The 27,758-nt window shown below is 40.7% G+C and overlaps 1 protein-coding gene across 1 annotated transcript in view; it reads right to left on the reverse strand.

The window, feature by feature from the left end:
• Positions 1-2,725: 2,725 nt before the first annotated feature.
• The window catches only part of Capza1 (capping actin protein of muscle Z-line subunit alpha 1), a 43,438-nt gene continuing 18,405 nt past the window's right edge, over positions 2,726-27,758 (reverse strand). Inside the window, exons 2-10 of the mRNA XM_045138205.1 lie at positions 17,402-17,465; positions 15,959-16,010; positions 14,875-14,938; positions 13,465-13,671; positions 9,997-10,076; positions 8,559-8,637; positions 6,070-6,141; positions 4,672-4,734; positions 2,726-4,318 (exon numbers count right to left, since the gene is read on the reverse strand). Coding sequence (XP_044994140.1) covers positions 4,178-4,318; positions 4,672-4,734; positions 6,070-6,141; positions 8,559-8,637; positions 9,997-10,076; positions 13,465-13,671; positions 14,875-14,938; positions 15,959-16,010; positions 17,402-17,465 — 822 coding nt within the window. The 3' untranslated portion in view covers positions 2,726-4,177. The remainder of the gene's footprint in view (positions 4,319-4,671; positions 4,735-6,069; positions 6,142-8,558; positions 8,638-9,996; positions 10,077-13,464; positions 13,672-14,874; positions 14,939-15,958; positions 16,011-17,401; positions 17,466-27,758) is intronic.

Below are 27,758 nucleotides of genomic sequence, written 5' to 3' on the forward strand. Positions count from 1 at the left end.
AAGCCCTCTCAAATAATGTACAATGGTGAGGATGGACCTGAAAACTGTCCTCTGACTTTGATGCTGTGTACTCACACTCACACACATGAACATGTGTGTACATACATATACACACACACAAAGAAAGCAAACAAACTTCAATCAGGGCTGGAGAGATGGCTTAGCAGTTAAGGCATTTGCCTGCAAAGCCAAAGGACCCAGGCTCGATTCTCCAGGACCCACGTTAGCCAAATGCCCAACAAAATATTTTTTAAAGTATTCTGTTATGCATAAGGTCCTACATTCTCCTTATTTAGGTTAGTACTATTTTGTAATCACTGTGACCATTGAATTAATATTTTATTTCTATTAGAGAGAGAGAGATACAGAAATAGGTAGGTACAGAGAGAGGGAGAGAATGGGTGTACCAGGGCCTCCAGCCTTTGCAAACAAACTCCAGACACATGTGCCACACTGTGCATCGGCTTATGTAGGCACTGGGGAATCAAAACCTGGGTCCTTAGGCTTCACAGGCAAGCATCTTAACTGCTAAGCTACCTCTCCAGCCCACAGAATGCTTTCTGTTTTTAGGCAGGGCTCACTATATCACTCTAGTTGCCCTGGAATTTGTGGCAATCTTCCTGCCTGTTTCCCAAGTGTTGGGATTACAGGTATAGGCCATCATGACTAGCCTCAGAATACTTTTTGATATATTGCACTGTTGGGCAAAGTGGCATACTCATTTAGTCCCAGCACTCAGGAGGTGGAGGTAGAAGGATCACCATGAGTTCAAGGCCAGCATGGTGCTAGAGTGAGATCCTGCCTGGAAAAAAAAAAAGGATATGATACCTTGAAGAGGTATGAAGCTGGTTTCTTTCCTCAGAGGGAGTATTGTATTTTGAACACTATGTGTTCAAAAATTTTATGTTAACTTATCCTATATAACAATCCCTTTTAATTCTGTATTTACTAAGCTTCCTTTCTTTGATTTTTTTCATAGGTAGGTAATTCAACAACCAGAAGGTAGTCATGAATGCCTGGTTCACTTGACAGGTCAATATAAAATTCTAAAGTAGAGCTGGTCATGGTGGTGCACACACTTGGGAGATTGAGACATATCTTGAGCTGAAGGTCCAGCTACATAGCAGGATCCTGTCTCAAACACAACCCCCTTCCCTATCTATAAATTGATACCCAGATGTATAAATGGGTCTTTTCTGGGACTGTAGAGAATATGACAAGTACTTCATGAACCCACATGAGCCTAGCATTAAAGTTCTAGATTATGACACAGAGACCAAGCACTGGAACTAGGCAATGAACAGAGTCAAGAGGTTCAGACGACATATGTTCAACAATGTCACTTTAACCCCAAATACAAGAGTGAGGCCTCATGGACAAGCCCTTTCCATCTGGCCACGAAGTCTTTGAGAATATAAAGGCTGATTTCAGTGGTCTGTGAGAAAACAAACACTGAAGCAACCAATCTGCTGAGAAGTCAGAGGGCTTCGGCAGGACTTGGCAAGGAGGCCAACTCCTATTTATACAAGTAACCCAGAGCTTTACATTGTTCTGTAGAATCTTTCTGGAATAAGGAAGTCAGGGCAGGCTGAGAGAGGCAACATACTAAGGTTGAATGTGCTTGAATCAAAAGTAAAGAATGCAGTACAGTTAAGTGTCCCTCAAATGGAATCTGCACTGACTTTGGGTGGTGAGGCATAGAAACTCCCTCTGGGTCTCTGCTGGAAACAAGCAGTCTTTCCCGAAGGTTACCAGTAGCTAAGTCAGACTCAGAGAAGAAAGTAGCATTTAAAGCCAATTTGATGGGCTGGAGAGAGAGTTTAGCAGTTAAAGTGCTTGCCTATGTAGCCTAAGGACCCATGTTCAACAATTCAGATCCCATGTAAGCCAGATGTACAATGTTGGTCCACAAGTCTGGAGTTCAGTTACAGTGGCTGGAGCCCTGGCGTGCCGATTCTTTCCCAACCCCTCTCATAAAAAAATAAATAAATAAAAAAAGAAAAGAAAAAAAGAATAAAGGGCAGTCTGTTGGGCTTGCCATAAAATAAAATAAATAAAATAAAGTCAAGCCATTTGAAACCTGAGTTGAGTTCCAGTTGCAGGAATTCTTCTATTCTTACTTCCTATCTAGTGATCACCATCATATTTAGGCTTTCTGAATATTGGGTGGATGGCTAAATTCTTTTGACATTAGTGGAATCTCAAAACCTTTAAATCACAAGCTTTTTGTGGGTGGAGTGGGAAGATCCACACACAGAGACTTTTTTTGAGACACATGTAGCACAGTCTGGCTTTGAACTCACAGCAATCACCCTGCCTCAGCCTCAAATATGGACTTTGCTCATGCTTAAAAGGAACTGTTCTTGACAAGTCTTTGGATCTTTACTGAGTTTATAGTAGTTGAAAATAGGACCCAATTTCAGAAATCCTGAAGATTCTCAACAAATACGATCAATGACAAGGCTAAGGAGATAGTGTAGTGGTTACGGGCACTTGCTTGGAAAGCCTATCTGCCTGGGTTCAGTTCCCCAGTACCTACATAAAGCCAGATGCACAGAATGGTGTGTACATCTGGAGTTCATGTTCAGCAGCAAATGGCCCTGGTGTGCCCATATTCTGTCACTCCCCCCTCTTCTCGCAAATAAATAAATCAACTACAGTTAAATATTTTACCTTGAGAATAAAGGCTGAGTAGAAAATCAGAAAAGAGACACAAAGACAAAACTTAGAACAAAACAGGTGTATTTCTATGGACTACCTGATACAGAAGATAGTGTGGTATGGATAATATGAATGACAAATAATACAAATATATTTTATTTGAAATAAAAATGTTTACACAGCTTTCACTTGCAAACAAACTCTTGCTTGACTGGATTACTGAGCAAAAACAAAGCTGAAGCAAAACACCCTTCTGTTTTGACATATATTTGGAGACAGGTAGGAAGACACTACTTGTTTTTTAAAAAACTGACCTCCCCTAAGGCCTGGTCATAGAAGTGTAAACAATGTAAATGAATCCACCATTACCAGCTGTCATATCATATCCATGTTACCTGTGCATTCGGAGATCACACACACACCTGCCAATACACCTGGGAAGGGTCGCTATATCACAGTTACATCTGAGTTCTTGGCAGGCAGGACTGTCAGAGGAAGAGTAATCTGGAATGAGTTTTGTGTCCTATTTATTCTCTTCAGTGACAGGCTACAATAGAAAGATACTTCCTGGAAGTTTTCCTTTTCACTTTGGTTCGTTTTCAGTTTTTATGATTTACATAGTTGTTTGATTCATCTGCCTAAAGAATAAGCCTGCAAAGAAGTATTAAAGCACAAGACACCTATTATTCCTTCAAAATCTGCATTTTTCAAGTTTTATATTCTGTCCACAGTGTGCCAGCAGTTCTTGAATATGAAGCAGAAACACAAGTGGGCAGAGCTCTTCTAAGCTGCAGGGGTGCGTAACCAGAGCGCAGTGGCACTAGGTGGGAAGGAGACACGGGGAAGGAGAGAAAGCAAATGTTCGTGTGCACGGAATGTTGGTCAAGTCTTTGGATTTAAAAATAAGTTCCTCCAGAGAAGCTGGCTATTACAGTTTCCAGGAAACTTCTGTGTCTCTCAAAATGGACCCGAAAGTTCCAATCCAGACTTTTGAAACGACAGTTATGAGATGCTACAAAATATATAGCATAATTGATCAAAGCAGTCACAGTCAGAGGACGAAGGATGAACGTGTCTTCCTCAGCTACACTTTGTAGCATAGCTTCTTTAGCAGTCGGTGGATCAGTGAAAAAAAACCACTGAAGTACCGGAAGTACTTTGAAGCATAGGGGTTAAAAAAAGTACTGCACAGATTATCTGTATAAATCAATAACAGGACTTCATGACTAGGAAAATGTCCTAACAGGATAGATCTCTCAACATTAAATGTAGCAGAATTAACAACAAAAAGATTTACAAGTAGATATAGCGATAACCGAAAATTACAAGGCAGATACCACAAAAAAAGAAAAAAATCAAGACAATGCTATAGGTTCAACAGTATCCCATGAGGCTAGAAAATCTGTTAACTTTGTTAACTAGCAAAATATCACTCTTGTTTATAAATCACTTGTTTATCATATGACCACACTATGTGGAATCCTTTTCACATACTGAGGACTCCTACAGTCAGCCTTTAAGCATTCTGCATTTCTTTCCCAATCTTGTAGCTGAGTATCTTGTTCCAGTCGATTTTGGTGCGGGTAACTGGAAGCTGCCGGCGCAACGCCTTGAATGTGGTGTCTGACATCGTTTGATAATTTTCACTAATGGCTGTCTGCAACAGATAATTTGAAGGTGAGTTGCTTGAACAGAAATGGGGTTGTTTGAAACCCTATGTCAAAGGCTATATGAAAAGGAATATAGGATGTACTATTTATTTATTTTGGTTTTTTGATGTAGGGTCTCACTCTAGCTTGGGTTGACCTGGAATTCAGTATGTATTCTCAGAGTAGCCTCAAACTCTCAGTGATCCTCCTACCTCTCTGCCTCCCGAGTGCTGGGATTAAAGGCATATGCCACTATGCCCAGCTATGTATAATGTTAAAGGACACAGAGAGATTGAACAAAATATATACAGCAAAATAATAATATATTGAACATGGAAAACTTATTTCCAAATTTTCTTACCTGGTATTCATTTTCTGCACTCTCTATGATTTTAATAAACTCCTTGGCAGTTTGGAGTTCATTCTGATGGAGGAAGATAGGAAACTAAGTTTTTCAAATGTGCAATAGGTGAATAAAAAGACACTTAAAAGTCAATCCAGATTATTAACATTTGTAGAATTCCTAGTTACCAAGTGTAGTGATTTGATCCAGGTGTCCCCCATAAGCTTAGGTGTTCTGAATGCTAGGTCTCCAGCTGATGGTAATTTGGGAATTAAAGCCTCCTGGAGGCAGTGCATTGTTGGGAACAGGCTTATGGGTGTTATAGCCAGCTTCCTCCTGCCAGTGTTTGGTGCACACTGGTGGTGGTTTGATTCAGGTGTCCCCCATAAACTTAGGTGTTCTGAATGCTAGGTCCCCAGCTGATGGAGATTTGGGAATTAACACCTTCTGGAGGCAGTATATTTCTGGGGACGGGCTTATGGGTATTATAGCCAGTGTCCCCTTGCCAGTGTTAGGCACACTCTCCTGTTAGTGTTGTCCACCCTCTGGTCATGCCATCGTTTTTTCCTGCCATCATGGAGCTTCCCCTCAAGTCTCTAAGCCAAATAAACCTTTTTTTCCACAAGCTGCTTTTGGTTAGGTGTTTTCTGCCAGCAATGCGAACTTGACTGCAGAAGCGCACCAGGGCCTCCAGCCACTGCAACTGAACTCTAGACATGTGCACAACTTTGTGCAAGGCTTACGTGGGAACTGGGGAACTCAAATGTGGTCCTTAGGCTTCGCAGGCAAGCGCCTTAACCACTAAGCCATTTCTCCAGTCCTTTTAAAAAGGTGTGTGTGTGTGTGTGTGCGCGCGCGCATGCTGGTGCAAATGAATACCAGATGCACAGGCCACTTTGCATGTGGCTTTAGGGAATTAAGCCTGGGCCAGCAGGCGTTGTAAGCAAGTGTATTTAACTGCTGACCCATCTCCTCAGCCCCAATTTAGTTTTTCTGTGTGTCTGTGTACATGTGTGTGCATGTAGGTAGGTGCACCAAGACACACATCTGTGGAAGTCAGAGGGCAACTTCTGGTGTCTGGCTTTTTACATGAGTTCTAGGGATGTGACTCAGTAATCATGCTTGGACAGCAGGATCTTTATCTATTGAGCTACTTCCCCAACCCCATAAAGACAAATTTTTATTTTATTTTATTTTTTTGTTTTTCAAGGTAGGGTCTCACTCTCGCCCAGGCTGACCTGAATTCACTATGGAGTCTCAGAATGGCCTTGAACTCATGGCGTTCCTCCTACCTCTGCCTCCCAAGTGCTGGGATTAAAGGCGTGTGCCACCATGCCCAGCTAAGACAAATTTTTAAAAAGAAAAACAAGGTCCAACAAGTGAGATAGACATTAAATAGTGCATACTCATACTCACAGAAACAGTTACTGAGTCTTGTACATCTTTATGACTAACCAACTGAACATTGCCATCTTCATAATAATGAACCTGTGTGAGACAACATTTAAGAACGTTTATACACAGTTCACACTGAAACTTATCACCAAGGGCACACTCTATACTTTGAGCTAGCCTTAATTTGGCAAACTGTGTATACCAACCCTGTACAAATAATATGACCAGTGACAATTCACAATGCTATTAACCAAAATTCACTGAATACTTAAGAATTTTCTTCACTTAGCAGGGGAAAACCATTAAGTTTAACAGATATTATGTGCTTATTACATTGTAAGCACTGTTCTATACATGATGAATAGAAGCATAAACCAATCCCTAGCACTGAGAAGCAGAGGGAGGAGGATCACCATGAGTTCGAGGCCACCCTGAGACTACATAGTGAATTCCAGGTTAGTCTGAGCTACAGTGAGACCTTACCTCAGAAAACAAAAACAAAAAACAAACAAACAAAAAAACAATCAACAACAAACAGGGCTACGCTGGAGAGTAAAGTACTTGCTGAACAAACCTGACAACCTCAGCTTAGATTCACAGATCCCACATACAGGGAGATGCAGCAGTGTAAACATCTATAACCCCGGCATATGCACACAGTGAGATAGGAGACTAAAAGTTTACACTACTCCGTCAGGCCTTAAATGGGTTCTTAAATTTTATTAAAGGCTTTCTCAAAGCTAAGAACTCAGCACTTCTACTGTACTTTGCCTGAGTTGGGCATGTTCCTGTAGTCAGGATGTTATAGGGAGGATGGATAAGGGACATATAGTAAGAGCAAACACTTTTGGTTTGTTTTTCAGCACTGAGGATGGAAACTTGGGCCTTGTGTATGACTACCACAGAGCTATATTCCCAGCCCCCCATGTACACTTTTGATTAAATTATACCATTAAAATGATAACTTGCTACTCTTATTAAAGCAAGACAAGGCAATAAAATATAGGTATGATTAGGTGTTGATCTTTCTATTTATCTGTACAACTATTTGATCTGACCTCAGAGTGAGTTAGATTTCAAATTAAATTACCTGGAACTACAAAGGCAAAATTCTTCTGAAATATTAGACTTCAATCCAGAAAGACAGCAAATGAGTTAAAAGTTACCTTATTCAGCTGCCTATGTCATGTCATCAGCATTAAAAATCTACTTGAATTGGCTACTTATAATCTGCAACATGACAACATCAGACATACTCTAGTTCCTATTTTATTTCAACTTAATTTAGTTGTATTTATTTTCAAACTTTCTGTCAAAAATAAAAACTTATCTGGGTATGGTGGCTCACACCTTTTATCACAGCACTTGGAAGGCAGATGTAGGAGAATTACCATAAGCTTGAGGACACCATGAGACTATATAGTGAATTCCAAGTCAGCCTGGCTAGAGGGAGACTCTACCTCAAAAACCAAAAAATAAAAACTCACACACAAAAAAAGTTATGTTGGGCATGGTGGAGCATGCCTTTAATCCCAGCACTCAGGAGGAAAGATAGGAGGATTACCATGAGTTCAAAGCTACCCTGAAACTACATAGTGAATTCCAGGTCACCCTGGGCTAGAGCAAGACCCTACCTTAAAAAACTAAGAAAAAAAAAAAAAGGTGATTTAAAAAATTTATTTATTTGTGGAAGAGGCAGATATAGAGATAATGGGCATGCCAGGGCCTCTAGCCACTGCAAACAACTCCAGATGCATGCATCTCCTTGTGCATCTGGCTTATGTGGGTACTGGGGAATCGAACCTGGGTCCTTAAGCTTTGCAGGCAAGTGCCTGAACCACTAAAAAAAAATCTCTCCAGGGCTGGAGAGATGGCTTAGTGGTTAAGCACTTGCTTGTGAGGCCTCAGGACCCTGGTTCGAGGCTTGACTCCCCAGGGCCCAGGTTAGCCAGATGCACAAGGAGGCACACATGTCTGGAATTCATATGCAGTGGCTGGGGGCCCTGGTGTGCCCATTCTCTATCTGCTTCTTTCTCTCTGTCTGTCACTCTCAAATAAATAATTAATTTAAAAAAGATTGCTTAATTATCAAGATACCTTAAAATATTAAAAAAAATCTCTCCAGCTCAAAACATGATTTTTAAAAATTTTTTTTAAATTTTTATTAGCATTTTCCATGATTATAAAAAAATAATCCCATGGTAATTCCCTCCCTCCCCACCCCCCACACTTTCCCCTTTGAAATTCCATTCTCCATCATATTACATCCTCATTACAATCATTGTACTTACATATATACAATATCAACCTATTAAGTACCCTCCTCCCTTCCTTTCTCTTCCCTTTATGTCTCCTTTTTAATTTACTGGTCTCTGCTACTAAGTATTTTCATTCTCACACAGAAGCCTAATCATCTGTAGCTAGTATCCACATATGAGAGAGAACAAAAACATGATTTTTTTTTTAATGTGATGTTTTAACCTTGATTTATTAATACATTGACATCTCACCTGAATCTTGAGCACTCCAACCACCTGGGCTGTAGGTGGTGTGATAGTGAACTTCCATTCTGATCGCCAACGGCCATTCCTGTTTAAATACACACATATGTCATGCTGCAAAATTAGCAGGCACACAAAAAAGGAGGTGATCTGCCACCAAGGTATGAAAGCTTGCAATGGTGGGGAGGGCATTTTCAATACGACAAACCCAATTCTGTTTGCTCAAACATGTTTGGATCCAAGTAGCCTGATAATAAGCATTTTTTTAAGTTATTTGGGCTTTTCCTTTATTCCTTCTGAAGTAGACATGCCTAGTTCTTTTTTGTTTTAAATTTTTATTTCTTTTCTTTTTGATTTTCGGGTTTTGTTGTTTTTTTTTTTGGTTTTTCGAGGTAGGGTCTCACTCTAGCCCAGGCTGACCTGGAATTCACTATGGAGTCTCAGGGTGGCCTCGAACTCACGGCAATCCTCCTACCTCTGCCTCCCGAGTGCTGGGATTAAAGGCGTGCGCCACCACGCCCGGCTCGATTTTCGGGTTTTTGACTTTAGGATCTCACTCTAGCTCAGGCTGAACTAGAACTCATTATGTAATCTCAAACTGGCTTAAACTTTTCTTTCTTTGCTGGGTGTGGTGGTGCATGCTTTTAATCCCAGCATTTAGGAGGCAGAGGTAGGAGGATTGCCCAGAGTTCAAGGCCACCCTGAGACAATATAATGAGCTCCAGGTCAGCCTGGACTAGCATGAGACCCTACCTCAAAAAACAAACAAACAATTTTTTTTTTCTTTATTTGGAAGCATGTGTGTGTGCACCAGGGCCTCTTGCCACTGCAAACAAACATCAGATGCACCATTTTTTGAGTCTGGTTTACCTGGCCAGCAGGCTTGGCCAGCAAACACCTCTAACCACTGAGAAATCTTCCCTGCCCCAACCATGTCTATTCTGATCATGGGAGTCTCTTCACAGAACAGAAAGAAAGGCTGATTAGACTCTTAGGTATTACCAATCCTAATCCATGAAAAACTAATTTTCAACCCAGTACTTTATTCATCATTTGTTCAACTCAGTATCATGGTACTTTACAAAAAGATATGATTATAAACCTTAGAATTGAAAGGAATCTAAACAATGTCAAAAATCAATCACCCATGCCCAGGGAGGATGGCACATGCCTTTAATCCTAACACTTGGGAGGTAGAGGTAGGAGAATTGCCACGAGTTCAAGGCCACCTTGAGATAAGATAGTGAATTCTAGGTCGGCCTGGCCAGTGTAAGACCCTACCTTGAAAAACCAAAAGCCAAACCAAACTAAACCAAAACACTTATTTTAGAGATGGAGATCAAGTCTCTATATTAAATAACTTAATCATTTGATAGTTTAAAAGCGAAACCTCAGTTTCTTTCCAGTATTAATAAGATATAAACAGAAGAGAACATCTATTTCTTACCAGAAGTTCTTGGGCTGAAATTGGTGGCTTTCAATACATGCAATAATGGTCTGCTGCCCATCTATAGTTTTAGCATAAACCTATTGTTGGGGGAAAAAAAAGTTAAAACTCAAAAAACACAAATTACAAAAAAGGCAAGCCTGGGCCACATAGCAAGTTCTATGTCAGTATGAGCTAGAGTGAAACCCTGCCTCAAAAAGTCAATCAACCAAACAACAAAAGTCTAACTATACAATATGACGTGGAAACATGATGGACTCATTAACAAAATGGGAAATCGAGATGAGATATTCAGTTAATACTTAGAAATGAAATCACCAAAGACAACAAAACAAAGAGATAGCGTTCTGTAGTTCCACAAATGTGTTTGTACATGTAGTCCTCTCCACCTCCTCCTCCCCTCATGCCCCAGTCTGTTCTCAAACTTGTGGCAATACTCTTGCCTCAGCCTCCCAGCATGAGTCACCACACCCAGCATTTCCAAATGCACTATGACCTTCCTTCCTTTCTCCCCCCAGTCCTAGGTAGACTCAAATCTTTATTTCCAGGACTTGACTTGGGAGGTTGAGGTAGGAGAATCTCCACGAGATTGAGACCAGGCTGGGGCTACAGTGAGCCTTTTGGTTTACTTTTATTTTTGAGACAAGGTCTCGCTCTGTAGTTCAGGCTGGCCTGGAATTCACTATGTAGTGAAAATGAGCCTTGAATTTGTGACAATCCTCCTGCTTCAGTCTCTCGAGTGTTGGGATTACAGGTAGGATTCTCCATGCCTGGCCTCACAAGGTAGAGTAATAAGAATTGGGAGTTTAAAGCCAACTGAGATACAAGAGAATCTTTCAGTCTCAAAAAAGAGACCATTTCAAAATAAATAAATAAATAAATAAATAAATAAATAAAAACAAAAGACTGTTTCAAGATAATGGAAACTAATTAGAAAAACCATAAACAGCCATCTTGAAGTTCACACGATAGTATAAAATCAAGAACCTGCACCCTCTTTCCTCAAATGCAAGTACCAAAAACAAGATCTCATGTCATTCTCAATCCTAATAAAATGTGGGTGTTCAGCTACTTATCTGACACTAGGCAATGTCTGGAACATACTGTACAGAAAATGTGGTAGAGAATAAGAGGAAATTAGGGACTTCTAAGAGCAGATAGGGATGCAGGGCACTAGTGTACAGTAGACAGTGTTAGGGTAAATGTAATTTTCTTTACTTGATAGTTAATAGAAGCGGAAAAAACTCAATAAGGTTATTTGGAATTGGAGTTTTCAAAGTAAGAATTTGGAGTGAACAACACTGAATGTGCAATGAATGCTAACTTGCAAATTCTTTTAGAATTAAAGAACTGATTTCTAAAAGGGAGACTTTTCACAAAACAGGGTTTGAAAACAAACTCTGTACTTATTCACTGTGATGTGTTTTCTCTATTATTTAGAAAAAAAAAAAAAGATCTAACAATAGTTATTTATGTAGAACTTGCTTTGTGCCACGTTAGTTTCCCAAGCACCTTATGTCAGCTTACTTAACCCTCACAGCAATACTGTGTGGTAAGGACTATCACTTCTATTTTACAGATGAGGAAAACTAAGGCACAGAGATGGTAAGTAATTTACCTAAAGTCACACAACTAGTTAAGCGGCCCAGCTACAATTCAAATAGTGAATACAGCTTCCACATGCTATTAATGTATATTGCCATCAAATTCATCATCCCTGCATATATAAAAGTCTAGTTAATAACAATGTACTGCTGAGTACATTTTTTTAAAGATTTATTTTTATTTATTAGAAACAGAGAGGGGGTGGGGGAGACAGAGTGCGTGAGAATGGGCACACCAGGGCCTCTAGCCACTGTAAATGAACTCCAGACGCATGTGCCATCATGTGCACTGGTTTACATAGGACCTGGAGAATCGAACCTGGGTCCTTAGGCTTTGTAGGCATGTGCCTTAACTGCTAAGCTGACCCTCCAGCCCCTGAGTACATTAAAAAAAAAAAAGTTTATTATTTATTTGCCAGCAGAGAGACAGAAAAAAAGATAGATAAATAATGGGAGTGCCTTGGCACTGCAGATGAACTCCAGAAGCATGCACCACTTTGTGCAACTGGCTTTATATAGTTATAGAGGAGTCAAAGGCCAGGTGTCAGGCTTTGCAAGCACACACCTTTAACCACCGAGCCATTTCTCTAGCCTCTAGATTTTGTGCTTTTTTCGAGGTAGGGTCTCACTCCATCCCAGGGTGACCTGAAACTCATTTTGTAGACCTAGGCTGGCCTCAAAATCACAGCAATTTGTGTACTCTGCCTTTGAAGTGCTGGGATTAAAGGCATATTCCATCGCATCCAGCCTCAGATTAAAAATGTGTATATAATTCATTCATTTATTTGAGAGGAAGAGGCAGAGAGAGAGAGAGAGAGAGAGAGAGGGGGGGGGGGGAGGGAGGGAGGGAGGGAGGGAGAGAGAATGGGCATGCCAGGGCCTCTAGCCATTGTGAACGAACTTCAGACGGATGTGCCATCATGTGCATCTAGCTTTATGTGGGTACTGGAGAATTGAACCTAAGTCCTTTGGCTTTACTAGCAGGCACTTTAACCAGTCCTGAGCCTTAGATTAAAAAAATACACACACACACACACACACACACACACACACACACATATTTTTTAGTTCGTTTGCAGTGGCTGGAGGCCCTGGAGCACACATTCATTCTCTCTGCCTCTTTCATTCCCTCAAATAAATAAATAATAAAACATACTTTTAAAAATGACTTAAGGGCTGGAGGGATGGCTTAGCTGTTACGTGCTTGCCTGCAAAGCTAAAGTACCCAGGTTTGATTCCCCAGGAACCACAAGAAGGTGCATGCTTCTGGAGTTTGTTTGCAGCGGCTAAAGGCCCTGGTGCTCCCATTCTCTCTCTATCTGCCTCTTTCCCTCTCAAATATAAATAAAAAATATTTAAGAAAAAAAATAGAAATTATTTAAGGCTTGTCATGGTGGTGCACGCCTTTAATCCCAGCACTTGCCAGGCAGGGGCAGGGGATCTCTGTGAGTTTGAGGCCACCCTGAGGCTACATAGTGAATTCCAGGTCAGCCTGGGCTAATGAGACCCTACCTAAAAAAAAACAAAACAACCCAGCACTGGATAAATGGCTTGGCAGTTAAGGTACTTGCCTACAAAGCCAAAGGACTCAAGTTCAATTCCCCAGGACTCACGTAGGCCAGATGCACAAGGTAGTGCATGTGTCTGGAGTTCATGTGCAGTGGCGGAAGCCCTGGTGTGCCCATCCATCCCCCACTCAAATAAATAAATAAATAAAAAAGATTTGAGGAATAAAATATAGAGAAGAGCATAACTAAAAGGAAAGAAGTAATGCTCGGCAGACTAAAGCCTCAAGGAGATAAAGTAAATATAGGGAAAAACAAATCAAAACCCAAACAAATAAAGAAGCAGGCAGATACTTAACAGTACAGAAGCCGTTGGAGTAATGATCTTTCACATAAGCTTTTAAAGCACTGTCACAGGATTCTCTCCAGGACTTCAATCCCCCGTCTACATCTTCTGACTGGGGGTCACTTGCTTCTTTCCGTAAGTGATCAAACTTAAAGGAAATTTTGTTTCTTGGATCTAAAAATCTGCTATTACCCAGGTCACCATGCTCTGTAATTAAGACCTTCCAAAGAAGAATTACAAATATGAGTATTCTCTGAAAAGACAATTCTTACGTTTTATAAAACAATAAATAAAAATTCTAGGAAAAGAGTTAACTTTTTACTGAGTCAGATTTCTCTCTCATATGACTTTAAACAACTATCATTTTATTCTTTTTTTAAATTTTTATTAGCATTTTCCAACATTTTATTCTAATAATATTACAATTATGGACATGTTAATCTTTAATGCAAATTTTCCCTCTTCCTATCAATACCCTTTATTTCTTGGCTTCTGTCCAACATACTGTCTGTGTATACACTTTATACTTAACTGTAATAACAAATTTTAATGAATTTTTTCATATATTTTATTAAACTTTCTAGAGTCATTACATTACACATAGCATTTAAAACAGGACTACAGTCAAACTGTTTAAAAATGGAAAAAAAAAAAAAAAGGGCTGGAGAGATGGCTTAGTGCTTAAGCGCTTGCCTGTGAAGCCTAAGGACCCCAGTTCAAAGCTCAATTCCCCAGGATCCATGTTAGCCAGATGCACAAGGGGGCCCATGTGTGTCTGGAGTTCGTTTGCAATGGCTGGAGGCCCTGGCATGCCCACTCTCTTTTTCTCTTCCTCTTTCTTTCTCTGTCGCTCTCAAATAAATAAATTTTTAAAAAATGAAAAAAAAAATTTTCTCACTCCTATCTCCCCAACTAGCAAATTCCTAAAAACAAAACAAAACAAAAAACTAATGTAGATTACTCTGATGCCTCCTACTGCTATTCTTACTAGGTTCTCTCCTTGGATTTTTGTTGTTGTTTTGCTGATGTAGAGTCTCACTCTAGCCCAGGCTGACCTGGAAGTCACTATGTAGTCTCAGGGTGGCCTTGAACTTAAGGTGATCTTACCCCTGCCTCCCAAGTGCTGGGATTAAAGGCGCGTGCCACCACGCCCAGCTTCTCTCATTGGCTTTATTCTTCCATATTTATATTCATATCGTCTCACTCTCTCACAGTAGAACCCAAGCCCTTGCACATACATACTATAACTAGATACATACATCCCCAGTCCAACAGCTCTTTATCTTTTTTTTTTTTGTCAAAGAAAACTACTACTATTAGTATTATTAGAAAAAGGAAGAATTTCCTAACACATGTAATACAAAAACTAAAACTGAGACATTACCACTTGCCAGGCAAAGCCTGTCTAATAGGCAGTTATTACCTGATCGTCATATCCTTCTATCTTCACAGGTGTGAACTGATCCATGTTGTACTGGGCAAATGCACTGTTTAGAAAAAAATTTTTAAGTAAATAGTATCTCCATTTTACCAGCTACTGAAGCCAAAAACTTCAAAGGGTCACCCTTGACTTTTCTCTTTCTCTCAAATTTCACATCGAATCCACGAGTACATCTTGTGGTTCTGGGTGAGGTATCATCCAAACCCGACTTCTTCCCCATCAGCACTACCTCCACTCCGGTCTACAGCACTACCGTCTGTCTCGGCTATTCACCCCCTCGGAGATTATGCTCAACTTTAAGTTATACTGCTGCGTTCTGTTTAACAGGCTGAACCTCAGAATAAAATTCACTCTTCAATGTGACCTAATAAACCCTAGTGAGTTCCAGGTCAGCCACAGCTACATAATAAGATGCTGCCTCAAAAAAATGACAAAAATTTTTTTTTACATGAATTAGAAAAATTAACCTAAGAGTTAACATTAAATTTTGCTTTAGTGGGGAAGACTAGGCAAAACCAAAAATAAGTAAGTTTGTAGAATAAGCTCTAAAAAGTAAACATTTTAGAGGAACATGTTTTCTCTATAACAAAAACAACAATTAACAACAACAACAACAAAACACTACAAGACTGTTAGGATTCAATTATCAAGCATTTGCACAAAAACTCTCAATTGTTTTGTGGGCAACAGCTCTTGAAATAGTTTTCTATAGCCCAAGAAATTGGTTTTGTTTGTCCCAGGCCCCTCCTTTGTCTGTTTCCCGTCCGCCATTAGGGAAGAAGTCCCTGCCTCATGCTACCACCCCATTGCATTCTGTCTGCCCTTGGCCCAGAACTAATGGAGCCAAGGACTACGGAATAAAACTGGCAGCCAAAGTAAATAAACAACTCCTCCCTTTAATCTGTTCTCCTCAATGTTCTGGTCGTCACAAAAGTGAACTAACGCAAAGAGCAATTGTTTTATTTTGAAGTGTTTTAAACTGTGCTGTCAGGGTGCCTGTTTACTGTCACCACGGTCTACCCAATGCTGGAACAGCACTGTAAGTGGAAATACCAAGGATACTTACTGTGCTGCCCCTTCCCTGAGAAGATTGTCATTATTAAGCAGCAGCCGGACATCTGAGGAGGAAAACATATTTAAATGTTGAGAATGGACAGATTTGAGAAATTTCAACCAATTTCTACAAAAGATTTTTAAAATTCAGGCTTTATAAAATTAATCTTTAGATATGCTGTATGTGCAGAAATCCTAAAACCATCCATGAGTAATAAGTAGGTGCTAATGTTTATAGGTTGTACATAATAATTTAACTGATAATATCCCAACAATAAATTCTCAAGAACAGTTTTTATTATTATTTTTTTAAGGTAGGGTCTCACTCTAGCTCAGGCAGGCCCTGAACCTCTAGCAATCCTACCTCAGCCTACCCAGTGCTTCAAGGAATTTTTTTTTACTAGTCTCTCACTCTCTTTCTCTGAGATAGGGTCTCATTCATTTATCTCAGGCCGGCCTTGACCCTGTTATGTAGTAGTGAGAATGACCTTGAATCTCTGATTCTCCTGCCTCCACTTGAGATTACAATCATGTGCTACCATCTCTGCTTTTTGTGGTGTTGGGGAATGAACCCAGGACTTCATGCATGCTAAACAAGCATTCTGCAGACCTTAAGGAATTTTGCATGTGTATGTGTGTGTGAGTTGGTTTTGCTTTTTGAGACAGGGTATCCCAGAGGCATTTACTATCTTGTGCATCTGGCTTATGTGGGTACCGGAGAATCAAACTTGAGTTCTTTGGCTTACAGGCAAGTGCCTTAACCATCTCTCCTGCCCAATAAACTAACATTTTTTGAAAGTCTTTAGCCCAGGCTAACCTGGAACTTGTAGCAATCATCCTCCCAAGTACTGGGACTACAGGCAAGAGCCACCATGCCCAGCTAATTCTCTTACTCTCCCTATCTATCTATCTATCTATCTATCTGCCACTACAAACGAACTCCAGATGTTTGTGCCCCCTGTGCATCTGGCTTACATGGGCCCTGGGGAATTGAATTGAGGTCCTGTGGCTTTGCAGGCAAGTGCCTTAACCACTAAGTCATTTCTCCAGTCCGTACCCTTTCTTATGTAAAGGAGTTAAAAGAGGTATCTGAACTTATAGGCTAAGAACTTGCTTTTGACTCAAATCTGGAACTGAATCCTAACTTTTACACCTACTAAGTAAGTAATTTCAATGTATTTGAATTTTTTTTTTTTTTTAGCTATATTTGCCACATGCCATGAAGATTAAGAGGCAGCAAGGACTCATAGCCAGGCATGTTAGTACATGTTTATAATCCTAGCACTCAGAAGGTTGAGGGAACAGGGTTAAGAGTTCAAGACTAGCCTGGGTCACCAAAGATAAAGGAGGGGAGGGGAGGGGAGGGAAGGAGGAATGGAGGGAGAAAGTGTGAGTGTCTCAGTGATGACAGTAACTACACAGGACTTAAAACAACTCAATATTAATGTTTACTCACCATTGAACACTTCATTAAATTCTCCTGGGGGTGCATGGGTGATGAATTTAGCAGCTATGCGAACCTAAAGGAAAATGAAACTTACAGTAAATGCATGGTGAAGAGTAACATAGCTTGGTGTACTGGGGGCACTGTCTAGAATCCTAGCACTGAAGTGGTAGAAGCAGGAGGATCTTGAGTTTGATGTGAGCCGAGGCTTATAGAAACATCCTATTTAAAAAACAAACAAACAAACAGAAAAACCTAACCAAACAATAACAGTAACATGTAAAAGAAATTAACAGATTACAAAAATGTTATAGTACCTCTTAAAATAAAACTTCCTATTTAAACCTTAAGTATTTAAACCCTTAAGCCATTACTATGAATGTAGGTATATTCTGATTTGAGAATTTATGTTCTGTCTTAATCATTCAGAATTTTTCTATAACCAGGTTGGGTCAAAATGCAACACACTTGTAAACAGAGAAAGCTATAACCTTCTCTCTCTCATAAAGATTTAAACAAAACTAAATATGAGCAAACTAAGTAAATTCCAATACCAAAGAACAAGCATCCTAATGCAAGGAAGGCTCAGTACTAATAAATTAATGTGATTCACAAATTAAAAGGAGCTTAAAATAAGAGAGAGACTGATTGAGATGGTGAGAATGGAGTTTTAAAGGGGAAAGTAGGGGGGGAGGATATTAACATGGGATATTTTTTATAATCATGGAAGTTGTTAATAAAAAAAAGGAGTAAAGCCATCTGACCATCCCAACTCTGGAGGGAAAAAAATGATGAAATTTAACACTTCTGAATATCACAAAAACGAAGCTAAAGTTGAGTGTGGTGGCGATATCATAAAAACGAAGCTAAAATTGAGTGTGGTGGCATACGCCTTTAATCCCAGCGCTTGGGGAGGCAGAGGTAGGAGGATTGTAGTGGGCTGAGGCCAGTTTAAGACTACAGTGTGAGTTCCAGATTAGCCTGGGCTAGAGTGAGACCCTACCTCACAACAGAACAAAACAGTCTACCTGCATCTTTACATGACACTGAAGAGGATCAAACTTCCCATTCTCACATTCTTTTTTTTTTTAAATTTTATTTATTTATTTATTTGAGAGAGGAGGGGGAGAAAGAGGTAGATCAATGGTAGTGGTGGGGGGGAGAGAGACAAAAGAGAGATAGAGAGAATGAGAATGAGTGTGCCAGGGCCTCCAGCCATTGCAAACTATCTCCAGACACATGTGCCACCTTGTGCATCTAGCTTACATGGGTACTGGGGAATCATGTCTTAACCACTAAGCCATCTTTCTAGCCTCTCAGCCCCACATCTTAAGCAGAAAAAAATCTCATGAGTCTTATGAAAATAAAGCTGGAAGCTGGGTGTGCTAGTACACACTTGTAATCCCAATACCTAGGAGGCTGAGGCAGGAGAATAACAAGTTCAAGGCCAGAGTTTCTAATCTATCAATCATTCAAAGAAAGAAAGAAAATCAGAGAAGACCCACATCCTTTATAACTTTAGTATTCAATTTATCATTTTGAAAAGAAATGGGGCTGAGGAGATAGCTCAGTTGTGAAGTACCTGCCTCCCATTCCAAGTACACACATAAAAATACTGGGCATGGTTACAGGTTTTCCCAGGGCCGAGGCAGCAGAGACAGGAGGATCCCTAGGACTCATTGGCCGGCCCGTCTAGCCCAACTGGTGAGCTTCAGGACAATTAGAGAGCCTATCTTAAAAAATATAAAAAAGGTATCTATCTATCTATAGACACACACACACACGTATAATTGTAGTATGATTGTTTTGGGTACGTGTGGGGTAACTAACAGCTTTCTTTTAAAAAAATTATTACTTGGGAGAGACAGAAAGAAGCTGGTGGAGTTAAAGAAAGAATGGGTGTGCCAGAGCCTCTAGCCACTGCAAACCAACTCCAGACACATACGCCACCTTGTGCATCTGGCTTACATGGGTACTGGGGTACAGCTTTCTGATTGGACTTGAGACCAGCCACACAGAAGGGGATTAATGTAAACCTGGTCAAAAGTCCATGGCATGAGGTCTTAAGTCCTAGGGGTCAGTCAACTACTAATGTCATGCTAAATAGACAGGTAGTCAAACAGCTTTTTATTTTTTATTTTTATGTTTTGGTTTTTTGAGGTAGGGTTTCATTCTAGTCCAGGCTAACCTGGAATTCACTACGTAGTCTCAGGGTAGCCTTGAACTCATGGTGATCCTTCTACCTCTGCCTCCCAAGTGCTGGGATTAAAGGGATGTGTCACCATGCCTGGCTTATCAAACAGACTTTTAAACATTTATGTCCATACCTCATACATTAGTGCTACTCTCGGCCTCTATCACAGAAGTTTCTTTTTGCAGTAGGCAGAGGTAAAAGCAGAGACACATGGCTGGCAAAAGGGCTAAGAATAAGTGAATATGGTATGTGCAGCCCTACCAGGGCATATATATTACCCCCTTCAAGGCTCAGGGAACACAGCATTAGAGGAGGCAGAAAAAATGTAAGAGCTGAAAGATGGGGGAGGAGTGCTGTGGAACGCTGTCTTCTGGATAAGATAGCTGTTACACACACAAACTCATAGTAGCTGTGGCTCCTGCCCAAGACTGAGCCTGTCAACAGGACACATAAGACATGCTTCCCAGAGGAGCTATAGGCAATTAGTAGTTGCTAGGGGAGAGGGAATCATGTTCTTCAGTGCTACATTCTCCAATAAATACACTCCTACCCATACTCATGGTAGCAACTCTAACTTAAACCAGTGGGGGTCTCTTCTCTCTCTCTCTCATACACACATTAAAGGAGAAAGGGGATTGGTTGGGAAGTTTAGCAAGGAGTGGGAGGTAGACAAGAAAGGGCAAAAGCAGAGATGAATAAAAATTAAAATGCATGTATGAACTGTCAATTTTTTGGTTTTGGGCTTTCAAGGTAGGGTTTCATTCTAGCCCAGGCTGATCTGGAATTCACTACGTCGTCTCAGGGTGACCTCGAACTCACAATGTTCTTACTACTTCTGCCTCATGAGTGCTAGAATTAAAGGCATACACCACCACACCTGGCCAAATTGTCTTTGTTTAAGGTAGGGTCTCTCTCTAGCTCAGGCTGACCTAAAATTCACTATGTAGTCTCAAAGTGGCCTTGAACTCACAGTGGTCTTCCTACCTCTGCCTCCTGAGTGCTGGAATTAAAGGTGAGTGCTACCACACCCAGATCGATTTTTAATTGTTTTTTTAAAATTGGACAGGGTTTCTGAGGATGACACCCTTTGAGACTGCCCTCTGTCTGCCCTCCCTCCCTCTCTCTCTCTCTCTCTCTCTCCCTCCCTCGGCACTATTTAAAAGAAAAAGAAAAGGAGCTGCATAAATAGTTCAATGGTGGACTTGCTGGTTGCCTATGTACAAATTTCTAACTTCACTTCCTAGCAAAAACAAAACAGTTGCCCACCCACCCTTCCGTTCTTTTTGAGGTAAAGTCTAGCTCCAGCCCAGGCTGACCTGGAGTTTACTTTGTAATCTCAGGGTGGCCTTGAGCTCATGGGATCCTCCTACCTCAGCCTCCCAAGTGCTGGGATTAAAGGCGTGAGCCACTCTACCTAGCCAATTTAATCTTTTCAATTAAGGGTTACCAATTGACAAGGCAAGGCAGACAGGAAAACTAGGTTCTTTATATGTTGTTCTATAACTAATTAGATGTGCGATTTTATTTCTTTTTTTCAAGGTAGGGTCTCACCCTAGTCCAGGTTGACCTAGAACTCACTCTGTAGCTTCAGGCTGGCCTTGAACTCACAGCAATCCTTCTACCTCAGTACTGGGATTAAAGGCATATACCATCAACCTGGTCAAATCTGTGATTTTGGAACAGGGTGTCACTGAACTTGTGGCAATCGGCCTTGTTTTGACTCCCATGTGCTGGGATTACAGGCATGTACCATGATGCCTGGCATATCTTATTTTGTTAAGAGTTGAAAGACAGGACTGAGGACTTAGTATAGTAGTAGAGAGGGCTTGCCTACCTGCCTTATAAGAGCCCTGGGTTCAATCTCCAAGCCTGCAACCAACCAAAACAAACTTGGAAGACAAAATTTGGTATGTGAGCCAGGAATCTATATCATAAGCACATACCTTAGAATATTCTAACATACATATATATATATAAATTTGCGAACCCTGCCTTGACAGGGTAATTACAATAGTGTGTTACTTTCTCTGGAATAAAAACTAATAGAATTGGTGGTACAAACCTATAATTCCAGCACTGAGGAACTGAACAGCAGGAGGATGACTGTGAGTTTAAGGCCACCCATGGATAAATAATGCATGAGATACACAGTGAGACCATGTCTCAATAAAACAAACACCCCTTACCACACGACAAACACACACACACCACAGGTTCTAATTAGTAAGAAATGCTGCCCAACTCATAAAAATTATATAATTTGCACTTGGTATGATGGCCAGGTATTTGAGAAGCCATGGCAGAAGGATCACAAGTTTAAGGTCTGCCTGGCCTACAGAGCAAGTTCAAAGACAGCCTGGACAACTTAAGAGATTCTCAGTATTAAAATATAAAATACAAAGGGAGGGGCTAAGAATATAGCTCAGAGGTAGAAAGGGCACTTGCCTCTCATGTGCCAGGCCCTGGATTCAGCTGCCAGTACTGTAAGTAAAATGATAAGAATAAATAAAAAAGAAAATTAGCAGAGTGTAGTGGCACACATTGTAATCCTAGGGCTTGGGAGGCTGAAACAGGAGGCACATTGCCAGTTCAAAGCAAGTCCAAGCACATAATGACATCCAGAACAACCAGGGTTATAGCCTATCTCGAAAAATGAAAAATAAATGAACAAAATAAAAACACTAAATGTTGCAATATGGTTTTCCAATTTGTTTATCTTCCTTAACATATATACCAACAGTCATCGAGTATAGAAATATTAAGTGCTCATTGACTACTGGTGTCAGACAGTTTAAAAATTAGTAAACCTCAGGCTGGAGAGATGGCTTAGCAGTTAAACGCCTGCCTGCAAAGCCTAAGGACCCTGGTTCAAGGCTCGATTCCCCAGGACCCACATAAGCCAGATGCACAAGGAGGTGCATGTATCTGGAGTTCGTTTGCAGTGGCTGGAGGCCCTGATGCACCCACTCTCTCTGCCTCTGTCTGTCTGCCCCTCTCAAATAAATAAAAATAATTTTTTTAAAGTATTTAAAAAGTTAGTAAACCTTTTTGAATAATAAATCTATGTTTTTAGCTTACTTGTTGCAAATCTACTGAGTAGGATATGGTCTATTTTACTTTCTGTTAAGGTACATTTTCCATAATCTTTACTAATTGTGAAACTTCCTTCAGCCAAACAAAATGTTTATATTCCAATAAAAGGAATACAGCCATAGCAATATCTTACAAACTACTTACATAGCGAGCATTTAAGTGCCCTCATGTACATGTGTGCATACACACAAACAAAAATTTAAAACATATAAAAAATAAGTTGACAAACTGAAATTTCAAGATATTAATATTTCTGAAGTTCTCATTTTTTCAAAAGTTATAAAATCTGGTGGACTTGGTACACTTTAAAGAATATCAATTTGTGGGCTGGAGAGATGGCTTAGCAGGTAGGAAGCCTAAGGACCCAGGTTCAATTCTCCAGGTCCCACGTAAACCAGATGCACATGGTGGCACATGCATCTGGTATTCGTTTGCAGTGGCTAGAGGCCCAGGCATGCCCATTCTCACTCTCTTCCTCTCTTCCTCCCTTTCTCTGTCTCAAATAAATAAATAAATAAAAATAAAATCTTAAAGGCCATTGTTGAGGCTCTTGGTTTCTCACAAGGAATAGATGGTAAGAATCTAATGCTGAAGACTCCACATACTTAGGCTGCAGGTCACTGAGAAATCCTGTTAGAGCTGAGCTGAAAACCAACAAACTCCCTTTGACCAGCTGACAGAAATCTGGAAAAAGCTATAATGCATGCAGCTCCATAGGAAAGAGAAAAGTCATTAGTGGAGATAAGTAACAGTGGACACTGCAAACCTTAAATTTGGTCAACCAGGCCAAATGAGCCAATGGGTGCAATAGTGGCATGTCTGCTATAGGGGAAACCAACCACTCTCTAATTGGACTGGAAGCCTGCTCCAATGGGAGGGAATTCATGCTTGATATTAAAAGCCTATGACAGGGGAAGTTATGAGCCCCCAGGGTATATCACCTGCTGTTGTCTGGTTAAATGTATATACTATGCTCTCCAAACTGTCTAGTAAGCACTTCTCTTAATATCCATACCCATATATTAATGCTACTCTTATTTTTCATTAGAGAAGCTTTTCTTTTCAGATGGAGGTGATTTCTGGGATGACTCAAAAGGCACCACAGTGCTAAGAAGTGACAAAGGAGTGCTCAGCACTGAAATATCTCTATCACACCTTCCAAGACTCAGGGTTCATTACAGAAGATGTGGCAGGGGGAATGTAAGAATCAAAGGAAGGATAGGACTCCTTATAATGCACTCTTCCCAGACAGAAAACAGCCTGGATATCTGTGATCTCGCAGTGCCTGGCACTACCTACATAAGACCAGTATAATAGGAGGAAAAGAAGATGGCATCAGGGCTGGAGAGATGGTTTAGTGGTTAAGGCACTTGCCTGCAAAGCCAAAAGAATCAGGTTTGATTCCCCAGGACCTACTTAAGCCAAATGCACAGGTGGTGCGTGTGTCTGGAGTTCGTCTGCAGGGCTAGTGGTCCTGGTGCACCTATTTTCTATCTACTTCTTTCTCTGTCAAATAAATAAAATAAAATATTTTTTAAAAAGCTGAAAGGGGACTTTAAACCAGCCTGAACTATATGAGACTCTGTCTCAAAACAAAATAACAACAAAACCCCATATAAAACAAATAATAGATCAAGGAAGCTAATGTCAAAATGTTTGTGCCAACAAGGAAAATTTCCAAGTTATAATTGGCTTCTTAAAAGTTACTTGTTAGCTGGGTGTGGTGGCGCACGCCTTTAATCCCAGCACTTGGGAGGTAGAGGTAGGTGGATCGCCGTGAATTCCAGGTCAGCTTTGACTAGAGTGAGACCCTACCTCAAAAAACAACAAAAAAAAACAAACAATAAAAGTCACTTGTTGACCAAGAAAGAGATTGTCCTATTCACTTCACACCTTTACAGGGCTTTATGTTTGACAATACAGGTTGAACAACAGGTTAAGAGCTGGAGAGATGGCTTAGAGGTTAAGGTGCTTGCCTGCAAAGCCTAAAGATCCAGGTTTGATTCTCAAAATCTTACACAAGCCAGATGCACAAGGTGGTACATGCATCTGGAGTTCATTTGCAGTGGCTAGAAGCCCTGGCATGCTCATTTTTTTCATTCTCTCTTTTCCTCACACTCTGGTCTCTAATAAATAAGTAAAAATAAAATATTTTAATTAAAAAAAAAAACTGGTTTAGGCTGGGTGTGGTGGTGCACGCCTTTAATCCCAGCACTTGGAAGGCAGAGGTAGGAGTATCACTGTGAGTTCAAGGCCACCCTGAAACTAAATTGTGAATTCCAGGTCAGCCTGGGCTAGAGTGAGACCCTACCTCGGAAAAAACAAAAACAAAAACAAAAACAAAAACAAAAACAAAAAAGTTTGCTCATAGCCTGTATGACTGCTGTAGTTAGCTTCACCTTGCTGGCAGAAAGCACCTGAGCAAAAGCAGCTGATGGGAGGAAAGGGGTTATTTTGGCTTCCAGACTTGAGGAGAAACTCCATGATGGCAGGGGAAACATGACATGAATAGAGGCTGGACATCATCTGTCACAGTACATGTCAAACAGCGACAGGAGGGTAAGCGAAACACTGGCAAGGGGTAGCTGGCTATAGCACCTATAAGCCCACCCCCAATAATAAATACACTGCCTCCAAAAGGATCCATTTCCCCAATTGCCACCAGCTGGGGATCAAGCATTTAGAACACATGTTTATGGGGACACCTGAATCAAACCACCACAAAGACCCTTCACAATTTGGCTCCTCCTCCTCAGCACTACTTCCTATTAGTTAGATCTTGGACCTGTGCCTTAAAATTACTGAATTCTTCATTCCTCTTTTTTTTTTTTTTTTTTTGCCAGAACTGCTCTTCCACGTGACAGTGACAGTCTATTTCCATATTCACTAAGTTCTGTTTTAGGGCAGGGGATTTAGTTCAGTGGTAGGATGCCTTGTCTAGCTCTGAGTCTACCCCTAGAAGTTTAAAAAAGTTCTCTCAATGTCACTGACTAAATACAATGCCATCCCCTTACTTTCATATAAATTAGCTACTGAGGCTGACCTGGAATTCACTATGCAGTCTCAGTGTGGCCTTGAACTCATCACAGCAATCTTCCTACTTCCTGAGTGCTGGGATTAAAAGCGTTTGCCACCACCACTGGCTCAGAACTAGTCTTTTACTTGATTTCCTTGACAATTACATATTAAAATGACTTCAATTTAAATATTCAACAGCTACAGCCATTTGTAAACATCGGGTGGTAATTCTGGATTCTTTCGCTAGGTAATATTCACATCACCAGCAAATCCCAACTCAGTCTACATCGCCCAGATTTTGTGTATTGTGCTAGCATTATCTCTTTGGTGTTTACAAAAACCTTTACCCTTCTCATGAATCTATTAAGTATTTTCAAGATTCAATTTTTTTTTTTGTCTTTTCAAGGTAGTGTCTTGCTCTAGCCTGGGCTTACCTGGAATTCACTACATAGTCTTAGGGTGGCCTTGAACTCATGGCAATCCATCTGCCTCTGCCTCCCAAGGGCTGGGATTAAAGGCGTGCACCACCACGCCTGGCTCACTTTTTTTTTTTTTTTTAAAGGCAGGGTCTCACTTTAGCCTGGGCTGACCTGGAACTCACTCTAGCTCAGGATAGCCTTGAACTCAAGACAATCTTCCTACCTCCGCTTTCTGAGTTCCAGGATTAAAGGTGTGAGCTATCATAACTGGCTCTCTGTTTTTTTTTTTTTTTAAACGATTTATTTATTTGAGACAGAGAGAAAGCATGCGCGAGAGAGAATGGACATGCCAGGGACTCTAGCTATTGCAAATGAACTCCAGATACATGCGCCACCATGAGCATCTGGCTTACATGGGACCTGGAGAATCAAACCTGGGTCCTTAGGCTTCATAGCCATGCACCTAAACCACTAAGCCATCTCTCCAGCCCTGTTTTTCTGTTTTTGAGACAAGGTCTCAAGTAGTAACTCTTGATCCCCCTGCCTCTGACTCCAACCTCTGCAGAGTTGGGATTATAGGAATGTCCTTCTACTACTTCAGCTAGCTTGAATTTCAATCTCTAAAAGCATTTTTTTTGTTTTTTTGAGGTAGGGTCTCACTAGCCCAGGCTGACCTGGAATTCACTATGTAGTCTCAGGGTGGCCTCAAATTCAGGGTGATCCTCCTACCTCTGACTCCCAAGTGCTGGGATTAAAGGCATGCGCCACCACGCCTGGCTTCTTAAAATCACTTTTAAGTGTATCTTCTCCCTGAAGTGAGAGGGTATCTATTCCATTAAGAATTGTTTTGAGGGCTAGAGGGAGGGCGTAGTGGTTAAAACTGTTTACTTGCAAAGTCTTATGGCCCAAGTTGGACTCCCCAGTATCTACATACAAACTGGTACAATCATCTGGCATTCATTTTCAGTAGAAAGAGACCCTGGTACAGCACACACACCCACACATGTGCAATAAATAAAAAATACTTTAGGGCTGAAGAGATGGCTTAGCGGTTAAGCGCTTGCCTGTAAAGCCTAAGGAACCCGGTTCGAGGCTCCATTCCCCACGACCCACATCAGCCAGATGCACAAGGCGGCGCATGCATCTGGGGTTTGTTTGCAGTGGCTGGAGGCGCTGGTGTGCCCATTCTCTCCTTCTTTCTCTGTTTGTCAAATAAATAAATCAGTAAAAATAAACAAAATAAATAAATAAATAAATATTTTAGGGGTGGGAGAGATGGCTCAGCAGTTAAGGCACTTGCCTCAAAAACCTAATGAAATAGATTTGATTCCCCAGTACCCACATAGAGCCAGATGCACAAAGTACTGCAAACACCTAGAGTTCATTTGCAATGGCAAAAGGCCCTGCCCTGCTCATATTCTCATTTTCCCTCTCTCCCTCCCTCTCTTTCTCTCTCTCTCTGTGATCTGGTCTTTCCCTCTATCTCTTACTGTCTCTGCCTACAAATAAACAAACACATTTTTAAAAATTATAAACAGAGCTGAAGAGATGGCTCTGTGGTTGTAAGTGCTTTTTGCACAAGCATAAAGGACTAAAGGGGCCTGAGAATGCAAGAGTTCAAATCTCCAGATCCCGTATTACACAG

The sequence above is a fragment of the Jaculus jaculus genome, chromosome 19, assembly GCF_020740685.1.
Source record: "Jaculus jaculus isolate mJacJac1 chromosome 19, mJacJac1.mat.Y.cur, whole genome shotgun sequence".
NCBI lineage: Eukaryota > Metazoa > Chordata > Mammalia > Rodentia > Dipodidae > Jaculus > Jaculus jaculus.